General features: G+C 42.9%; 1 protein-coding gene across 1 annotated transcript in view; it reads left to right on the forward strand.

Annotated features, from left to right (window-relative positions):
- Positions 1-18,725, forward strand: part of SLC26A7 (solute carrier family 26 member 7) — a 139,205-nt gene that overhangs the window by 97,897 nt on the left and 22,583 nt on the right. The window contains exons 11-12 of the mRNA XM_032805277.2: positions 5,722-5,828; positions 9,638-9,704. Of these exons, the coding sequence (XP_032661168.1) occupies positions 5,722-5,828; positions 9,638-9,704 (174 nt within the window). The remainder of the gene's footprint in view (positions 1-5,721; positions 5,829-9,637; positions 9,705-18,725) is intronic.

Consider the following 18,725-nt stretch of genomic DNA (forward strand, 5'->3'; position numbering starts at 1 on the left):
CTAAGATCAGGGCTTACAAATTGGTAAGTGTATGAGTTATTACAACCTGTTGAGACTTTTGTAGCTGTCATAAGTGTGGTAAAGTGAGGTAAGATGTTAGCAACATTGTAACATTGAGGCTTTGCGAAATTTACAAATTGAAGTGCAAGTGGTTTGGTCTGACAAGCAGTAAAGATTAAGCCAGGGCTGAATGGGCTCTGTTTGATTCAGTTTGTATTTAAAGTTCAAAGTTGCTGGATCAGCCTTTTCATGTGTAATAAAAACAGCCTGGTAAATAGGTTTTGACTTTTTGTTTTCCCTGGTGATATTCTGTATAAATTCATGCACAATAATTTGTGTAAGTTTTAATTTTAAGATATGTTTAGAATTTATCAGTATTTGGTTTCAAGGAATAAGGTACCTCTTTGCTATTTGCTCAAAAGAGGTATCACCTAAGAAAGACAGCAGATCCTTTTGTTGTAATTTGGCACTTTAAAGAATTGGAAGGAAAACACTTTGCTCAGCGAAGTATTACAACATTGCACATTGTGTAAAGCATAACTGTATAAAATGTGATTTATATTTGACAATAAAGGGACAAATCCTGAAGTCTTTACTCAGGCAAAAACTTCCATTATTAGATCCAAACTACTGAATTGCATCTGGCATTTCTGAACTAACTGCTGTGGCATCAGCGATTTTTTGAAGAGAAAAGGCATTGTTAACACTGGTCGTGTGATTGTAATATGGTCTGTTCTCGCCACTAACTTGAACAGCTAGTATTGCAATTAACCAGAGATACATGCAGCTGTGGAGGAAAAGGTATATCCCTGAGATTGTAAACTCATTTCCATCTTTCTGTGAAACGTTATATAAGACTAGATGCCACTCTTTGCTCAAAGTTCCCTCAACTATACCAATATTTACTGAGTGCCCCCAGGAGACAGGCATTCAGTACATTTATTCATTTAATACTTTGTTTTTATTTTAAGTCTGTGGTTTGTATTCCTGTTCTGATGCTTGCTTCCATTCGCATGTGAATTCCCAGCATGAGCTATATTTAAGATGTTCTGTCAACCACAGAAATCCACTGGAACATGGCATGGGGCCTGTCACGTTTAAATGTCATTGTCTTAGTACACTCTACAATTTTGAAAAAACTTTTTAAATGTTATCATAGTCAATTGTCAAAGAGCATGCCTTCCCTGCAGTGCCCAGTGTTGGCCAGTATGGTTCTGCTGAGTCCTGCCTCCATTTCCCTTACCTTTAAGGTATCCTTAAAAAGTCCACACAGTCCAGATATTCAACCGTTCCCCTTTCTGGGGTCCACTTTATTAAGTTCCGCACAAAGTGTTTCAAAAGAAAATTGAAACTTACAAAGTCTTCATCTCAGTTTTCATCTGGGCCAAGCCCCTCTGTGGCATGGCCCACTTGCTCTGGCAACACATGGGGTGGCATGCAGAGTCATGTGCCCCTCCCAGATTTCTGCCAGGATTTGCTGGCCCCATTCAGTCTCATGGTGCGGCTGGGCCCCCTCCCTGCATGGTAGCTACCGGTACCGGCAAGCTGCGTCCCACGGGGAGAGGCAGGAGCAACAGCTGGTTGCTGCTTTCTGGGAGGGGAGACTGAGGGTAAGGGGGTGGGTGTGACTCAAGCTCTTCCAGGGGTGGCCGAACTTTTAAATTGTGCCCCCCACACACACACTATCAGCAGGTATGGGTTGTCTCTGCTTCTGCCTCTGCTCAAGTCCACAAACTACTCAGAGACCTTTGTGCTGATAAAACACCCAGTGCAGTTTATTTACAATGTTGATTCCCACCATTCTTGTAACCATACAACCTTACTCCTACAGACTTAGGGAGCCTTCAGTTCTTCAAGATGTGTGTCCCTATGGGTGCTCCACTACCCATCCTCCTCCCCTCTGCTTTGGAGCCAAAAACATGTTGCAGCAGAGAGGGAACTGAGGACGGTTGGGCTGCACAGCACTATATATATGTCTGGCACACCGCGCGATGTGGGGAGGTGTGCATGTGCGGTCCGATGTGCACGGCTGCTGAAGATCTCTGATCCAAGGTGCAGGGGGTGCTGCTACACCTACAAGTTGAGCACCCATAGGGACACACATCTTGAAGAACCTCAGTTACTGCACGGGGTAAGTAACCTTCTCCTGAGGCAAGCAGGGAAGAACAATCTCTCTCTCTCTCTGCTCCTCCCCTCCTATTTCTTTCTTTTTTGTATCCTCTGCCTAATGACTTAATTAGTCTTCCAGCTCTCCTCCATCCCCCCATCCCCACTCAACTTGGCACAGCTCTTCTTAACAATGTCTGTTCTGCAGTGTTTAATTGGAGCTGCAATAACTAGAGTGCTGTCTCAGCTGTTATTGCCCAGCACTCTGTCACCGCCCCACCCCCTTACCTGACAGTAAGATTTTTCTTTCCCCACGCTTTACCTCGCTTAGCGGAGGTGCCACCCTGCAGGAATCTCTCCTTGTCCCTAGGCTGGTCATCTGGTCATTCTTGTGGGGGTCTGCTCATTCTCCATCCACAGAAATCGTACTTTGTGAGGGGAGGAGACCCCCCCTAGCTCCATCTCAGTCCACAAGTCTTCACACCATGGGCACCCTGGGGATACTTCCCTTATTCTCCCCTTTTATATCTGGCAAAGGATTGAGGTTGCTTCCTTTATCTTCCTGTCCGGTTAGGGTCTCCGGTTCTCCCAGCCCTCCAGACTGTGCCTGGGTTTCTTCTCCTTGGGTATGTGTTGCAGGGGTTCCATCAGTCCCTCAACCTCTACTGAGGAGCTTGTGCTTCCTTAATTCCCGTCCCCTCCATCTTCAATTGCCTAGGGAAGTCTCTTTTCCTTCTGACTTGGGTGCTGTTGACTAGGGGCTGATACGGTTTATCCTATGGACTCAGTTTTTTCTCTTATGAACATAGAATGTGTCCATGTGGGTAGTTGCTCCCAAAATCATCTAGTGAGCCTTTGTCAGCTCGCTCTGGACAAGGAAGCAAGCTGAGGCTGTATCCACAAGGTCCCTCTAGAGTTTCTTTCTTGTCCCATCCCAGCCACAAAACTCTACAAAACCACAGTCCATATACAGGCAGTCCGTTTTTGTATGTCCCTATCACCCATACTGATAGCATGTAATGGGATGAGCCCCAGCCGGAACTCCTTGGGGTTCTTACTTCTTGCTCTCTACACCCCTTCCTGCTGTGGGTTCTCCAGTCTTCCTCCCAAGCTCTAGACCCGTAACTGCTTGTCCTTCTTTTCCAAAAAAGTCTGCCTCTGTGTATTCCTCAGTCAATTTCACAGCCACATCCACTGTACCTGGTGGATGCTGTCTAACCCATGCTTATAGGTTCTTAGGGAGGCCTTGAAGGAACTGTTCTAGCACTAGAGCATCCATTATTTCCCCCACTGTTTGGGTGTCTCGTCTTAACCAGTGGGTGACCAGTCCATCAAGCCTTGGGTGAATGCCTGGTCCTCTAAACCCCCAGTCCAGAACTTTTGGCAGTACTCCTCAGTGGACGGACTCACCTGATATAAGATGGCTGCCCTCATCACCTCATAATTCCTGGCCTGCTCCTCACTCATAGCCATATAGACCTTTTTGGGCTTCCTCTGCCAGATAGGGAGCCAGCCGCAAAGCCCCGGTGGCCCTATCCCAACCTGAACCCATAGCTATCCTCTCCAAAGTGCGCAGAAATGCGTCAGGGTCATCTGCAAGGCCAATCTTATGTAGTCCTATGCCCTGTGTCCAGGCGCCATCCCCCATATGGGACTCACCACCTTCTGTAGGAGCTACTGCTGCACATTGGTTTGTTCCCGTTTGAAATCTTGCAAGCTTTTCTGTTGCTCTGCCTTCCAGGTAAGCAAAGCCTGCCTCTCCATGTTGGTGGGATTTTTCAAATCTTTACAGGGTCTTCTGCATTTCTTTCTGTTTTACCAGCCGTTGCAGGGTCTCCTTCACCATCCAGGCCTCCAAACCCTTGTGCTGGCTAAGATCCCAGACAAGTCCCCACATGTGGCAGGCTCACTCGCTCTTGCCTCTGCTCAAGTCCACAAACCTCTGAGAAACTTTCATGCTGATAAAACACCTGGAGCAGTTTATTTACAATGTTGATTCCCACCACCCTTGTACAACATTCCGCCTTAGTCCCACAGACTTTGGGAGCCTTCAGCCCCAGAGGCAAGCAGGGAAAATCAATCTCTCTCTCCCTCTCTCTACTTCTTTTTTTTTTTTTTTTCTTTGCCTAATGGCTTAATTATCCTTCCGGCTCTCCTCCACCCCGCAATTAGGTGGGTACAGCTCTTCTTAACAAGGTCTGTTCTGCACTGTTTAATTGAAGCTCAGTGACCAGAAAGCTGGCTCATCTGTTATTGCCCAGCATTCTCTCCTACCCTCCTCCCTGAGGGTCTATCCTTTCTTTAAAAATTTGTTTATTTCATCCCAATCCCAAACTGGGCACAGCTCTTCCTTGCTGAGGGTCTGTCATCCTGCTCTCTTGGCACTTCTTCCCTGGAATTTGGCCTTCTCCACAGGCTTCCTTTCTGATGCTTGTTAACTCTTCGCCCTGAAGGAACCTTCTTATTCCCTGCAGTGTCTGCAGGTATTGGCTTAGCTCACCTACAGCTGTCTTCCCCTTTATAAGTTCCCACTGCCTTTCCTTGAGCCCAGTTGGGCAGCAGGTAACCAATCCAGGTGCCCTTGGACTCTGATCCCTTTATTGAAGGAATGCCAGTGAAATATACCTTAAAAAAAAGATGTTAACAATCTCTGACCCCTCCTGCTCGATCCATGCTCCAGCAAACTTCTGTAGTAATTGTGATGTGAGCAGCATAATACTTTCTGGGGTTTCATAACAGAGCAGAACTGTTGGACCTACTTTAAGAATGAAAACAAAGCCAATTCTGAGGTGAAAATCTTCAGCCGAGGCCTCTACTTCTGAGTATGTAAAATTCCTTGTTGACATTACTGTGCTTGTGTAAATATGTACGTGCACTTTTGAACGTCTACACTTGCATGGACACAAATAAATGAGTAAATGCTGATGCAAATTCTAGCACTTGGGTTCTATCTAGTGTGCATGTGTAACTGACAGGATAGTGTGGCTCCTTTTAGAGTACCAATGCGGGAGTTTTTAAAGTGTGTTTATACCTGTGAAATCATGTTTTCACGTGCTCACTTGGAAGTTACTAAGAGACCTGGCTGAAAAATTTGGCCTTTAATATGTAATGTTCTGACTCCCTCTCTTTGCCTGGCTGTTAGAAGTTTCCAACATATATTGCAATAGATGAGTAAGTTTTGTCAAAAGTTTTACAAATGATTTTTAATTATTAGTAGCAATCATGTTTACGCATTCTGCTGATGGTTAAACCAGTTATAGCGTAAGATAAGTATTAATTTATAATTCCTTTCCTACTTCACTGTGAAATACAAGCTGAGTTCAGCCTGAATAACATTGCTACTGTAGCAACATATGTCATTACAAGAATTTCAGAAATGGACTTCCATGACCCTTAAACTTGTTAGAATGTCAGATCACTTGTGTTCTCTGAGGGAGAGGTAAAATTTTCATGGATAATTCAGTCTTCCTCATTTGCCTGTTCAGAGATGTCTGGCTGCAATCTCTAGTTATCATTCTTGCTGGAACTTTAAACATATTTATTTCAAATTAAAAATAATTATACAGCTTTATTGAGAACTTAAACTAACTGTGTCTTTTGTTTCCTTCCTTGAAGAGCATATGGGTTAGTACCTATGTATTTACAATATGCTTTGCTGCTAACGTGGGACTATTGTATGGAGTTGTCTGCACTATAGTTATAGTGATTTTCCGCTTCCAAAGGTGAGACATCCTTTGTTCTTGAAATGTTCTAGAAACAAATCATTGTGACATATATTGCTCTACTCTCACTATAGATGTACAATACACTGGGTTAAATAATGAAGTTCATTTTTTTGTAACTAATAGAAAATTGTAGATATAAGATTATTTTTATAATGCCCTAACTACTAAGTGCAATAATGGCCTTGAAATGCACTGTGTGGCATGTCTTAATGCCCTTATAAAAAGGAATTTACGCTTACAAATAAAAAGAAAACCAGTCAGACCGGTGCATTTACTGGACATTAAAGAATTCTAAACCAGTTTCATAACGTGAAATTATTTTATGATTTTTTAAAAATAATTACAAATCTCTAGAACACATAAATCAAAGCTAGGGTAAGATCAGTAATAAGGTCAATATAAATTTCCTTCCATTAGAGCCTTTTTTGGCTCATTGAAAAGTGCAGGATGTCTGGCAAACCTTAGTTACTGAGTGTCATTGTAAACCTCTAGATACGGTACTGAAGGAGGCGCCAGCTGACATTCTACACATTTTAAAATGTTGTAATAAAACCAGTAGGAAAACCATTCCAGTGTCTAAAGAAAAATAAACCGCACACTGTAAATTCTGTGTACAAGTTCCAAAAAACAAACAATGAAAAAAACTACAAATAGCATATATTAATATGCGTTATTTTCACATTACAACTAAATAACTGTGCTTAGGCTTTGAATAAAAGAAAATATTCTTTGAGGTCAGTGATCCTCCCAGTGCTGGTAAACCAATGATCTTGTAAGTTACCTACCCGATATGACTGGTTGCCTGTATGCATGCAGAACTTCACTGAAGTTAAGTACAGTATAAAGGGCCTGATTCAATGCATGTTGAAACTAATGGGGCTTCTGCTGGGTATAAGGTCTGTCCTTCCAGAGTGATTTGCATGATGCAGGATCAGGGTGAAAATAGATTAAAAATGCTCAGTGATTATAATTACAGTAGATGACTTCTGATTGAATTCATCAGTGCAGTGTTGGCAGCCCCCTGTTTGAGATCCATTGATGACCAGCATTGTATAAGAGCTAGAAATTACTTATTAATGAACAAAGCGTACATGTTTGGAAAGTCCTGTTAGAAGGAAAAGGCCAAATTCGGATTTCAGTTACACCTCTCTGACTGGGTGTTTGGGTTTCCATGGTGGGAATGGGCGAGTGATTTGGCCCAAGGTTTGGCCATAAATCTGAACCAACACCAACTCAAGTCAATGGGAGTCTTTCCATTGACTTCAGTTGGCTTTGAATCAGGTCTCAGGTGATCATCATTGTAATAAGGATGATGAAAGGCATAAGAGCCTTAAAATGTTACTACAAAACTGAGCAGCATAAGATAATGTGTGGCATGCCATCCACTTAGGGGGGAGAAAAGTGTGTAGTGACTGCTGGTAGGGATGGCTAGAAACACCTACCAAAGTGATGAAAATTCTGTAGATACTACACTGAGGAAGATGCACTGCTGTTCAGATGGAAACCTCCAGAGCGTTGGAGGGAGCATGGTTTTATAAATCAAAATAAATTAAATACAATAGAATCTGTAGAAAGGGGTCATGCCATACAGAAGAGCTCAATCAACTTTTCCAAGTCTCATCCAATCTCCCCTCTGGTTGCTCATGGTTTCCGGATGTTGAGACAACTACTGAAATATTTATATTTTCTCACACAAAGATGTCTCAGTTTTGCAGATAGCAAGTGAATGCCATTTCTAACCCACCTCTCTGTAGTAACTTTAATTTTCCAAGCCAATATTTTTTTCTCTTCCTTATGTTCATATTGTGCAGGTAAATGTAGGCTAACTAAATCCAGTGATGAGTAGTAAGCCATCACTTTTTCTTTTCAGGAATGTGGACATACATTACACACCTCGTCGAGGGCTATGCCTGCAATGTGAGTTAGGGATGTGAGTTAGGGATATGACTCCTCTCTGTGTGTACACATCCCTTGCGCTGGCTCTTAATGAGCTAGCATGAGTTAAGGGTGTCAAATAATAAACAGTTAACTGGTGAGTATTAGTCTTACTGGTTAACCCAGCCTAACCATTAACCCCCAGCTCAGCCCTGGGCCAGTCGGAGCAGCCCCAGCCACACTGGCCAGCCAGCCGGAGCAGCAGCCCCACGCTGCACCAGACGACCCCAATAGCAGCCCTGGGCCGTGCCAGCCAGCCCACTCCAGGAGCATCCCCGGGCCATGCCAACCGGCACCCCAGCAGCAGCCCGAGCCCCGCGGCCGCTGGTGGAGCAGCCCCAGCCCCTCTCCCTTTAATCAGTTAACCAGTTAAACTATATAATTGTAATTGTTTTAATGGTTTACTTTTAAAATGATATTTACATCCCTAGCATGACTATAAATAGCAGTTTACCTACAGTTGCGTGGGGAGCAGCAGCAGAGGCACAGCTGAGCTGTACCGAGTACAAATTTATCTGTAACTCTATGAGAACTAGTGTGTGTATGTGTACAGGGGCTTGCGAAGCAACCTCTTCGCTCAAAGTGTTGGCATGGCTTGCATGTTTAAGCAGGGGGTGTCTCTTACTCTGTTTGTATAGCACCTAGCACAACAAAGCCCCAGTTCTGATTGAGGTCTTTGGGTGGAACAATGATACAAATAATAAATACAGTCATGGGCACCAACTTGTGATTTGGCAGGACATGCTCCACTCTTGCTCTGTCCCAGGCCCTGCCCCCACTCCATCCCTTCCATCAAAGCCACACTCCCAGCCTGCCTCTTCCACCTGCCCTGAGGGACGACTGGTGCCTCCCATACTGGCGGGGGCACAATCTAAAAGGGAGGTCAAGTCACAGGTCCTCCCACCCAGCAACCCCGCCCCAGGGCCACCATGCTCTCCCACCCCACATTACCTGCAGTGGAAATGCTCTGTCCTCCCACTGTACCTAACCACCCAGGCCGGAAGCAGGAGGGAGGCATTTCTAATGCTGGCCCCTCCCGGTCACTGCCCTGCAGCCCGGCAGCTGCCTGAGAGAGCTTGGTTGAGGAGACAGCTGCCCCCTGCCCGGCCTCAGCTGCTGGGGACCACCGCTGAGTGAGCCAGAAACATACTGCGGGGAGGGAGTCTGTGGCTCACTCACCCCCAGGCATCTGAAGCTGGGTTGTGTGTGGAAGCCACCTCCCCAGCCAGGCCCTCTCAGGCAACCGCCAGCCCACAACGGTGTCTGAACAGCTGATCCGCAACAGGCGGGAGGCATTGTGAGGAAGGGGACATGCTGATTGGCAGGGTCCACTGGTGGCAGGAGGTGCTGAGGAGGGGGAGGGGGAGGGACCCACCAATGGATGCTAAGCACCCACAGTGTTTTTCTGTGGTTGCGCCAGCCCCAGAACACCCATGGAGTCATTGCCTATTAATATAGTTTCAGAGGCATAACAGGAGTAACATTACATAAGTGAAGATTAATACTACTTTACAAAAAAGTCCCATTTTTCATAACTTTATTTTGAAAAATAAAGCTACAGAAATTTTGAAGTTATATACTAGAACAACTTTTCAGAATTTAAAGAGGCTACAGAACCAACCTAAACCTACCTAGCTGTTTAGCATTTGTACACTTGAAGGATATTTTCCTCAGTAACTGCCTGTCCTGATTTTTGTAGAATGATTACAATATGAAATGTGCTTTAAACATGCAAAAATATATATAGCAATTCTATTGTTAGAACACTGCAGCCCTCTGTTATATTTTAGACCTGTATCTCTACCTAGCCATATTCAGGATTACTGTATTGATGATCTGCTTCACAACTTTTCTCCATGTGTTGATTACAGAGCAAAGACACTGAGTTTGAAAAATATGAAAGAAGTGGAATGTAAATTCAAAACAGAAGCTGATTGTGTAAGTGTGCTCTTCCTCTATTCTTCTATCCTTTATTAATCTGTAGCTTTTTATCTCCCGTAGTTTGTTACAAAGGTTATAAGAGTAAGTGCACTCAAAAAATGACAATTACATGGCCATTTCTAGAACCAGTGGAAATATATGCCATGGAAATCTTGTGCTTTGGGTCTCTTTATGGGTTTCAATTATGTATGCAGAATATGAAGTTTCTGTATAAAATTAAGGGTTCTAGTCAATGGTTGTCTTTGGTTCCATGGATATGAAATTCTGTGAATTTCAATTTATGGAAGTTCATCTTCTGTTGGAGTTTGCCTCTCATGGGAAAAGCTGCCCAAGTCCCACAGGTTTTGGGGGATCTACTAGTGACGAGTGGTTTCCAAACAGTTACTACTTGTCTCTTTCCTTCTGTCTGATTTCCTTATTCCTCTGCAACCCTTTGACACTCTGTATGTGCACGAGCCCCTTCCCAGCCATGATTCAGTCCCATCCACTCATCTAGAACCTGATTTTTCACAGTGCACCCACATTTGGTAGGGAGAGGAAGGCAGATTGCATGGAGCTGGCACAGACCTCTTTAAACACCTCTCAGCCAAGATCACCTTGGTCAGGATTCACTGGAGAAGTAGATGGAATGATCCTACCTCAAGAGACTGTTTTCTGAACTTGCATTCTCACCTGTCTTTTATCCTCCCAATCGCAGATTACAAATTTTTTGCTTCTTTTCCATTACAGTTATGATTACTTTGTATTACAATAGAGCCTGTGGGCTCCAGGTGAGATCAGGGCTCCATTGTGCCAGGCACTCTACACATACATAATCAAAAACACTCTGCTCAAATAGACAGACCAAAAGTTAGAGGGGAAAGAGAGGTGCAGTCAGGGGTGCTGTAACAATTTTTATAGTGTCAGTGCTTAGAGCCATTGAACCAAACTGTAAACCCTGTATATAATGGAATCCACTTCAAGCCAGAGGATGCGACAGCACACCTCCCACTGCTTCTCCAGTTTGAGCACCTACGGGTGCAGTGACTTGCCCAAAATCAAACAGCACATCAGTGGCTGTGCTAGAAACACATCTAGAAAACTATTCTGCCTCTCAGTGTGGCATTTTCTGCTGTGTCCACATGACTTTTCAAATATCTATCCATCCAGTCTTCTTAATAATTCAGTTAGCAACATGCCTGCCAGTTATTACCTCATTAGTGAAACTCTCCAATCCAAATTATTCATTTTTTGATATCTGAATTATGTCTTGAATCTGGGTTATCTTGGACTCAAAAGTTGAGAGTTTGCCTGAGAGGATTTACTGTTTGGCAGGCTGAGACATTTTGACTGACAAGGCTGAAAACGGTGGTAAGCAAGAGAGGGGAGGATTCTAAAATGCTAATTAAAAACAATGTTGTGATGCCTGTCCCAGTTGTTGATTATTAGATCAAATTTCAGTATTAAGAAAAAAAGTTAAAGGAACTTTGTTAGAGTTACGTGACCTCAAATTTGATCTATATTTCTTTCTCTTGAAAAATATTTTAAAAAATTCCTTTTATCTCTTTTCTCCAACTTTCTGCTTTAGCTCTTTTTTCCTAAATCACCAAGAAAGATCAATGCCTGAGAACATACAATAACAAACCAGCCTACGCACTGTGGAGGGAGTAAAGTTTTAGTAAGGAAGCAGGTTTCTCAAGAGTTTATTACAGAAAACAAAGAGGAAAAACATTTTCAAGATTAAGAAAACTGCCTTGGCACATGCCTTTTAACTTAATTTAGAACTGCTGGGTTGCAGTTGTTTACAGTGAGTTTTTAAATGTGTGAATGCTGGAATTGTTGAGGCTCCTCTTGAAAATGACGACTTAGAGACAAACAGGATACCTAAACATGAAAATATGCAAATTTCATCATCTGTCATACTGTCATGGTGCTGTGGATTTATAGAGGTTATTCCATCAATAAGCGAAGAAAAATGTCAATATGGAAAATATTGAGAGAATGCTTCCTAAAAAACGTATGTGAAACATGTCACATCACAGACACTATTAGATCAAACTCTTGCCAAAATGTGTGTGGTGCTGAGTAATGCCCACAGCAGCTGTGGATGTCCTTAGGAAGCTAGTGAATAGGCTGCTTCAAACAGTTTTCTTTCCTCTTTGGGAAGGATACATTGTAAAGGAGCTCAGTTTTTCTCAGAATGATAGAGATCAGATTTTGAAATGCGTCCAGAATGCAGCTAGAACTAAACCAGATCTAAATTTGTCACAGTTCTCCTCAACCATATCCTGAGGAAAAGCTTGATTTTGACAGGGTCTCCTGGTTGGTATTCTTGGACTGGGTGGGTTTGCGGCTGTAATGAAACACTCAAATGTATTATACTGTTCAGCAACTGGGTGGTTCTGTGTGTAACATACCTTGTTTAAGCTAATCTCAGCCATTCTTCATCATCTTCCTATTATGCTTCTGGCGTTTAGCACAGGTGCCAACTTTCCTTGGCATTGGTGGGTGGTTGTCCCCGATTCCGCCCCCTCCCTGCCCCTATTGAACCCCTCCCCAAATCCCCGCTCTGGCCCCGCCTCTTCCATGTCCTCATCACATTCCTCCTCCTCCCCATCCCTCCCACTGCTTGCTGCGCGAAACGGCTGTTTCGTGGTGCAAGCGCTGGAAGGGAGGGGGGAGAAGCAGGACTCGGTGGTGCACTCAGGGTAGGAGGCGGAGAGGAGGTGAGCAGGGGCAGGGGGGTGGGGAGCTGCCAGTGGTTGCAGAGCACCCACCAATTTTTCCCCGTGGGTGTTCCAGCCCCAGAATACCCACGGAGTCAGCACCTATGGCGTTTAGGGCAGTGACGAAACTCCTCCACTCCTGTTTGTTACTGACAAGTCTTTCAATAGTTTACCAGCTGTGCCCCAGGTTTTTCAGCTTGGCTTCCACATCTCTTTGCCATGTTGTTTTCGGGCAGACTTGTTTTTGCTTGCCTTTGGGTGTCCATCTTATTGCTAGTCTGGTGATAGAATCAGTTTTCATCTGAAGCACATGACCGATTCATCTCCAGTGTCTCCTGGAAATATCTCTAGTGTATCTCTCTGAGAAGGAAGTTATGTAGTCAGTCCATATCTGATACAGAATCCTGACGTGCTAGTAGCAGCCTAGCCACTGCTGTATACAAGAAATACATGACATGATGTCAGGAGTAAATTAGTGCCAGAAGAGAACAGAAACAGAAGGAAAGCAGTAACAAAGGTTGCAACAGAAGGAACAAAGCTTGCAGGATCAATCTTATCAACATGCCATTCTTCAGTGTCTTAGAAAACTTCAGTTTTGCTAAATCTACAGAATCAACAAGTTGGAAGCAACATTTTGCAAGATTTTGCTTTGCAAACAAACTCCACAAGAAAACTGGAGACATTCAGATATGCTTTTTAATTTAAACTATGGAGAAGCAAGTAGAGCATGTCTTTAAATCCTTTACCTTTACAGAAGACTGTCACAAAGATTATTGTGAAAAAGTTCTAATTATGTTTGATGCATACTTTATACCTCAAAGAAGTATGGCTTATGAAAGGGCATATTTTCACCAGGTAATTCAAAGACCAGGGGAAATGTTGAATGTTTTATAAGAGCTCTGCATATATTGGCTAAAAACTCTGATTTGGGGACTGCAAACATGAAAATAGAAGACAGGCTGGTTATTGTGTTCACAGACAAGAATCTTTCACAGCCACTAAAGTTGAAGACAGACTTAGCCCGTAGACACAGCTATACAGGTAGCAAAGCAGTCGGAACTAGTCAAACAGCTGAACAAAAGTCAGGAGCAGCTTGAAAAAAATGAAAAAAAAAATTAGCTTAGAAGCTATAAACAGCATGAGTGCTAAACGTCATCATAAAGCCTCTGAGGCAAGGAGAGAGAACTTCCAGGTTGAGGGACAAATTCCAGTTGAACGCTAAAGGTTTTCATACTAAATGCACAAACTGTGGAAAAATGTGTAGCCCAGAAGATGACATATGTCCAGCCAAAGGCACAAGTTGTAGTAAATGCACAAAATGTGGACATTTTGCTGCTGTTTGCCATACCAAGGCAGTCAGGGAGTTTACTCATATTACAGACAATCAAGAGCTGTTAATTCTGAGATCTATCACATGTGTTGACGCAGAGCCTGCCTGGAGAGTGAAACTGAATATTTTCCCAAAGACTATTGACTTTAAAATTCACTCAGGAGCAGATGTAACAGGCATATGAAAAGAGACTTACAATCACCTACAACCCCACTGAGAGCTGAAGTCTCCTGGCACAGTTTTGACTAGCCTAGAAGGTACTCTGGCATGGGCCAGCTCACCACAGGAAAAAAAAACTTACAAAGACAAAAGCTTTATCTTCGAGTGTGTGTGATCAAATGCTCACTGGCCAACTGCCTTATCAGCCGCAGTATGGCAGTCATGATGGGTCTAGTGAGAAAGATGGAAGAACTCAATGGAATACTTGGTGATATTGGACTTTTGAAAAGAGATCCAGTACCAATCGCTTTAAGAGACAATAATGGACCATATAGCGTACATACACCTCACCGGAATCCTATCCCATTTCTTCATAAAGTAGAAACTGAGAAAGAGAATGGAATGGATTGGCATAATCAAGAAAATCTCTGAGTCAACAGCATGGAGTTCCCTAGTGGTATCCATTAGAAAGAAAAATGGAAACATATAAAACTGTGTTGATCTTAAAAGATGTAATGAAGCAGTTACAAGAGAAAAAAATATATCTTCCCAACACTGGATGACTTCCTCCCCAAAGCGAAAGGAGCTACAGTTCTTCAGACTGGATATCTGAAGTGGATACTGGTAAATTCCTTTGGCAAAAGAAGGTGCTAAACGTACTACAGTTATCACATCCTTTGCGAGATTTTGCTTTCCAAGATTACTTTTTGGGATTATCACTGCATCTGATATCTTCCAAGGAAAGGTGGCAGAACTATTAATGAGCACAAATGGAGTTGTAGTTTTCATGGACAATATTTTGATAAATGGGTCTTCAATGGAAGAAGACACCAAAACCCTCAACAAAAGTCTAAGCCCAATCAGTCAATCCAGACTGAAGATAAATAAGAAAAAATGATTTTTTTTTGCTTACCCAGTTTTTGGGACAGACAATAAACAAAAATAGAATCAGTCCTAGCTCTGAGAATTTGACAATTGAGTGTACCAACGAATGTACCAGAACTGAGATGCATATTGGGGATGGTAAATTTACATTGGTAGTACCTACAAGACCTTTCTACAGTGACAAAACCGCTGAATGAACTATTAAGTCCGACACATAATGGCTATGGAGGCCAAATCAAGCAACTGCCTTCAAAAAGGTAAAGGAAATGATCTCAACAGCTCCAACTCTCAAGTACTATGATCTGAACAAACCCACAGCGGTCAATGTGGATGCAAGCAGCTATGGCCTAGGTGGTGTATTGTTGCAGTAACATGGATCTAGGTAGAAGCCAGTTAAAAAGCTGCTCTCACACACTAACAGAAGCAGAAAAACTATGTGCACAGATTGAAAAGGAGTGCCTGGCTGGCAACTGTGTGGGCATATGAGAACTTTTACAGATATCTGTGCAGATTGGATTGATTTACACTGGTAACAGACCATAAACCACTGATCAGCAGAAAAGAACTGGATTAGGTGCTGTTGAGATACCACCATATATTGATAAGATCAATTAGGTTTAATACAATAGCTAAATATGTTTCTGGGAGAAATCTGGTAGTAACAGACCCTCTCTCATGCAGCCCAGTATTGTACTCAATTACTCATGAGTTCGAAAATGATGTAAAGGATGTGGATGCTGTGGACTCATACAGACCAGTGTCAGGAAAGTACACCTGCTACAATAAGTGACATTGACTGACACACAACTTAAAGAAGTTCTAAGTTACATCAGAGGTGCCTGGTCCAAGTGTTTAAGGGACACTAAGGAGATGAAGTGGGTGAGATAATATCTTTTCATTGGACCAATTTCTGTTGGTGAGAGAGACAAGCTTTTGAGGTTACACAGAACTCTTCTTCAGGTCAGGGAAGTGTTAAGAGACTACTTTGTAGTACTTGGACAATTAAGTGGTCTCATGATTGAAAGTGACTGAATTGTAATTCCAAATGAAATCAGAAGAGAAATCCTAACCCTCATCCATGAAGGACATCAAAAATTAACTAAATTCTATGCTGGACCAACCAATTAGTTTGATGGCTGGGCATTAGCAAGGACATAAAGAATAAGATATTTTCATGTGAACATTGCAGAACTAAAAGACCAACACAACACAAAAAACCTTTAAATACAACATCTCTACCAGATAGACCTTAGCCTTGGGAGAGATTAGCTGCAGATTTATGTGATTTCAGAGGACATCCTTGGTCATAGCGGATTATCTTTCCAGATACATTGAAGTAATGTGCTTGAAAGACATGGCATGTTGAAATATTATCGAAAAACTGAAATGCACTTTTGCTCATTTTGGTATTACTGAACAGCTAGTGATGGAATACAGTCCACAATTCACTGCAGCAGGATTTAAGTCGTTCCAAATGAAATATGATTTTGATTATGTTACTAGCAACTCACATTACCCACAAGTGAATGGAGAGGCTTAGAGAGTGTACAGACATCCAAGAAAATCCTGTGGCAGGAAGATCCATTCCTTGCTCTTTTGAGCTACAGATCAACCCCAGTAGCAGCTACTGGATATGGTCCAGCACAACTCCTGATAGGAAGATAACTCAGAACTACTGTTCTGATTTTGCAAAAGAGCCTGTCTCCAAAGTGGCCAGACATGAGGAGAGTAGCCAGATAGGATAAAAAGGTCAAAGAACTTAATGGATACTTTTACAACAGGCCTCACTCAGTTTGAGAACTGCTGGGTCCAAACTCTGGTGACTGTGTTTGTGTCAAATTGGATGGAGAGAAAGGATGGACAATTCTAACTGTAGTAAAGAGAGAGAATTCATCACCAATATCATATGCTATTGAGACCAACAGACTTGGAGAGGTCAGTAGAAACCTTCAGCATCTATGTGTGTCCCTCAAAAAGAACTATCAACAGAGTAAACTCTATAGATGGTGAAGGTGGAATAAGAAGAAGACCAACAGCAGCCAGTCCATGCAACTAATAGACAGCCGGATGATCAAGCTGTGATCTTTGGGTCGTGTAACTAGATAACCAGTATGATTTAGAGACTAGCAGACTGTTCCATACTGAATTTCGAAGACAGCATGCTAGTATACATTTTATAAATGGTAGGAATGTAGAACTTAATGGGACAGATGTAGTGGAATGCTAAACTGTACCATACTGTTCAGCCTCTAGGTGAAGCTGTGTATAACATACCTTCTTCTTCAAGTATAGGACCCTATGGGTGCCCCCAACATATGATATCCGTACACTCATGTGCTCTCAAACAGAGACTGCAAAGTAGTATTTGCAGTCCTGCTCCTGCACAAAGCAGTGCCTTGTGCTTTGAACAAGGGAATATAGGAAGGTACGAGCCCACTACCACTCTGTTCTCAACTGCCTATAACATGAGATGGAAAGTTCTACTGTCTGCTGTATTCAGCTTGTCACCTTAACTTGTGAATTCTTGTTATACTTATTTGTTTAGGTAGTTTCGTTCTTTTAATTAATATCATTATACCTTTATTTCACTTTATTTTGTGTTGGCTCCTCCTTCTCCTCCTCTTCTCCGATTTTTTGTGTTGGAGCATAATTGTTGTGCCGAAGACCTCAGGGTCTAAGAACCATAAGACTTGCCACAGATCCTTTCCCTGTAAGTGTTTGGGGGGCTCCCACAATCCCTACCAAATGCAAGGTCTATCTGGGTTTGAAGAGTAGATCCAAGAAGGACAGGAAGGATACACTAAGCTTATACTAATGGAGTGTGCCTTAGCTCCTGGAGGCCCTCTTCCTCGCCCCCCCCCCCCCCGTACATTGATATCTATGTCAAAGACAGCTCAGATCACTGTAGCTGCTTGATCTTCAGCTCTGGACAATAAAACTTCAGAAAAAAGGAAATGTACCTCTCCCAACTGGGAAATAAAGAAAAGAGGAAGATCATCACAAACAACCCACTCTTGGGAGACCTCCTGTTCCTCTAAGGGTACAGTAGAGCAGTGGTTCCCAAACTTTAACAACCTGTGAACCCCTTTCACCATAATGTCAAGTCTCGCAAATCCCCTCCTAAAATAAATATTTCTTGGGATTTTCTCTTTTACCTGAGTATAAATTATAAAAGCAGTAATCTTGGAAATATAAAATTTGTTTTTATGATATGCTTATTACACACTATTATTATTATTTATCATTACATTATTTTTATTACACAATAATGGGCAAAAATGGGAATGACTCCCAGTCATTCCCTTCTTTAAGCTTTGTCTCCTGGAGATTCAGTCCTGCCTGGAATATCATAGCAGCTGGAGGCTGCGTCCCCGCCCTTTTATCTCTGAGTGCAGACGCAATAAAGTCAGTGTTTCTTATTCCTGCATTCTTTATTATTTCATCACACAAATGGGTGGATAACTGCCACGGTAGCCAAGGAGGGGTGTGGGAGGAGGGAAGCAACAGGTGGGGTTGTTGCAGGGGCACCCCCTAGAATGCAGCTTATCATTTCTGCGGGATATCTGGGGCTCTGACCCAGAGTGGCTGTTTGTCTCTCTGGTTCTTTAGTAGACTTGCCTGATATTCTAGGCAGGACTGACTCTACCTTTAGACAAAACTTAAAGAAGGGAATGACCTGGGGAGTCATTCCCATTTTTGTCCATGCACCCCTGGCTGACCTAACCGAGGCCAGCCAGGAGCACCCATGACAGCAGCAGACGGTACAATATGACTGGTAACCGTCATTATCAACTTGTATGGCAGCAGATGGTACAGTAGGGCTGGTAACCATCTCTGCTGACTTGCAAAGGCAAGGGGATGCTGCTGTGTAGCGCTGTACTACCGCGTCTGTCAGCAGCATCCAGTAGACATACGGGTGACAGAGACATACGGGTGACA

This window comes from Chelonoidis abingdonii, chromosome 2, assembly GCF_003597395.2.
Source record: "Chelonoidis abingdonii isolate Lonesome George chromosome 2, CheloAbing_2.0, whole genome shotgun sequence".
Lineage (NCBI taxonomy): Eukaryota > Metazoa > Chordata > Testudines > Testudinidae > Chelonoidis > Chelonoidis abingdonii.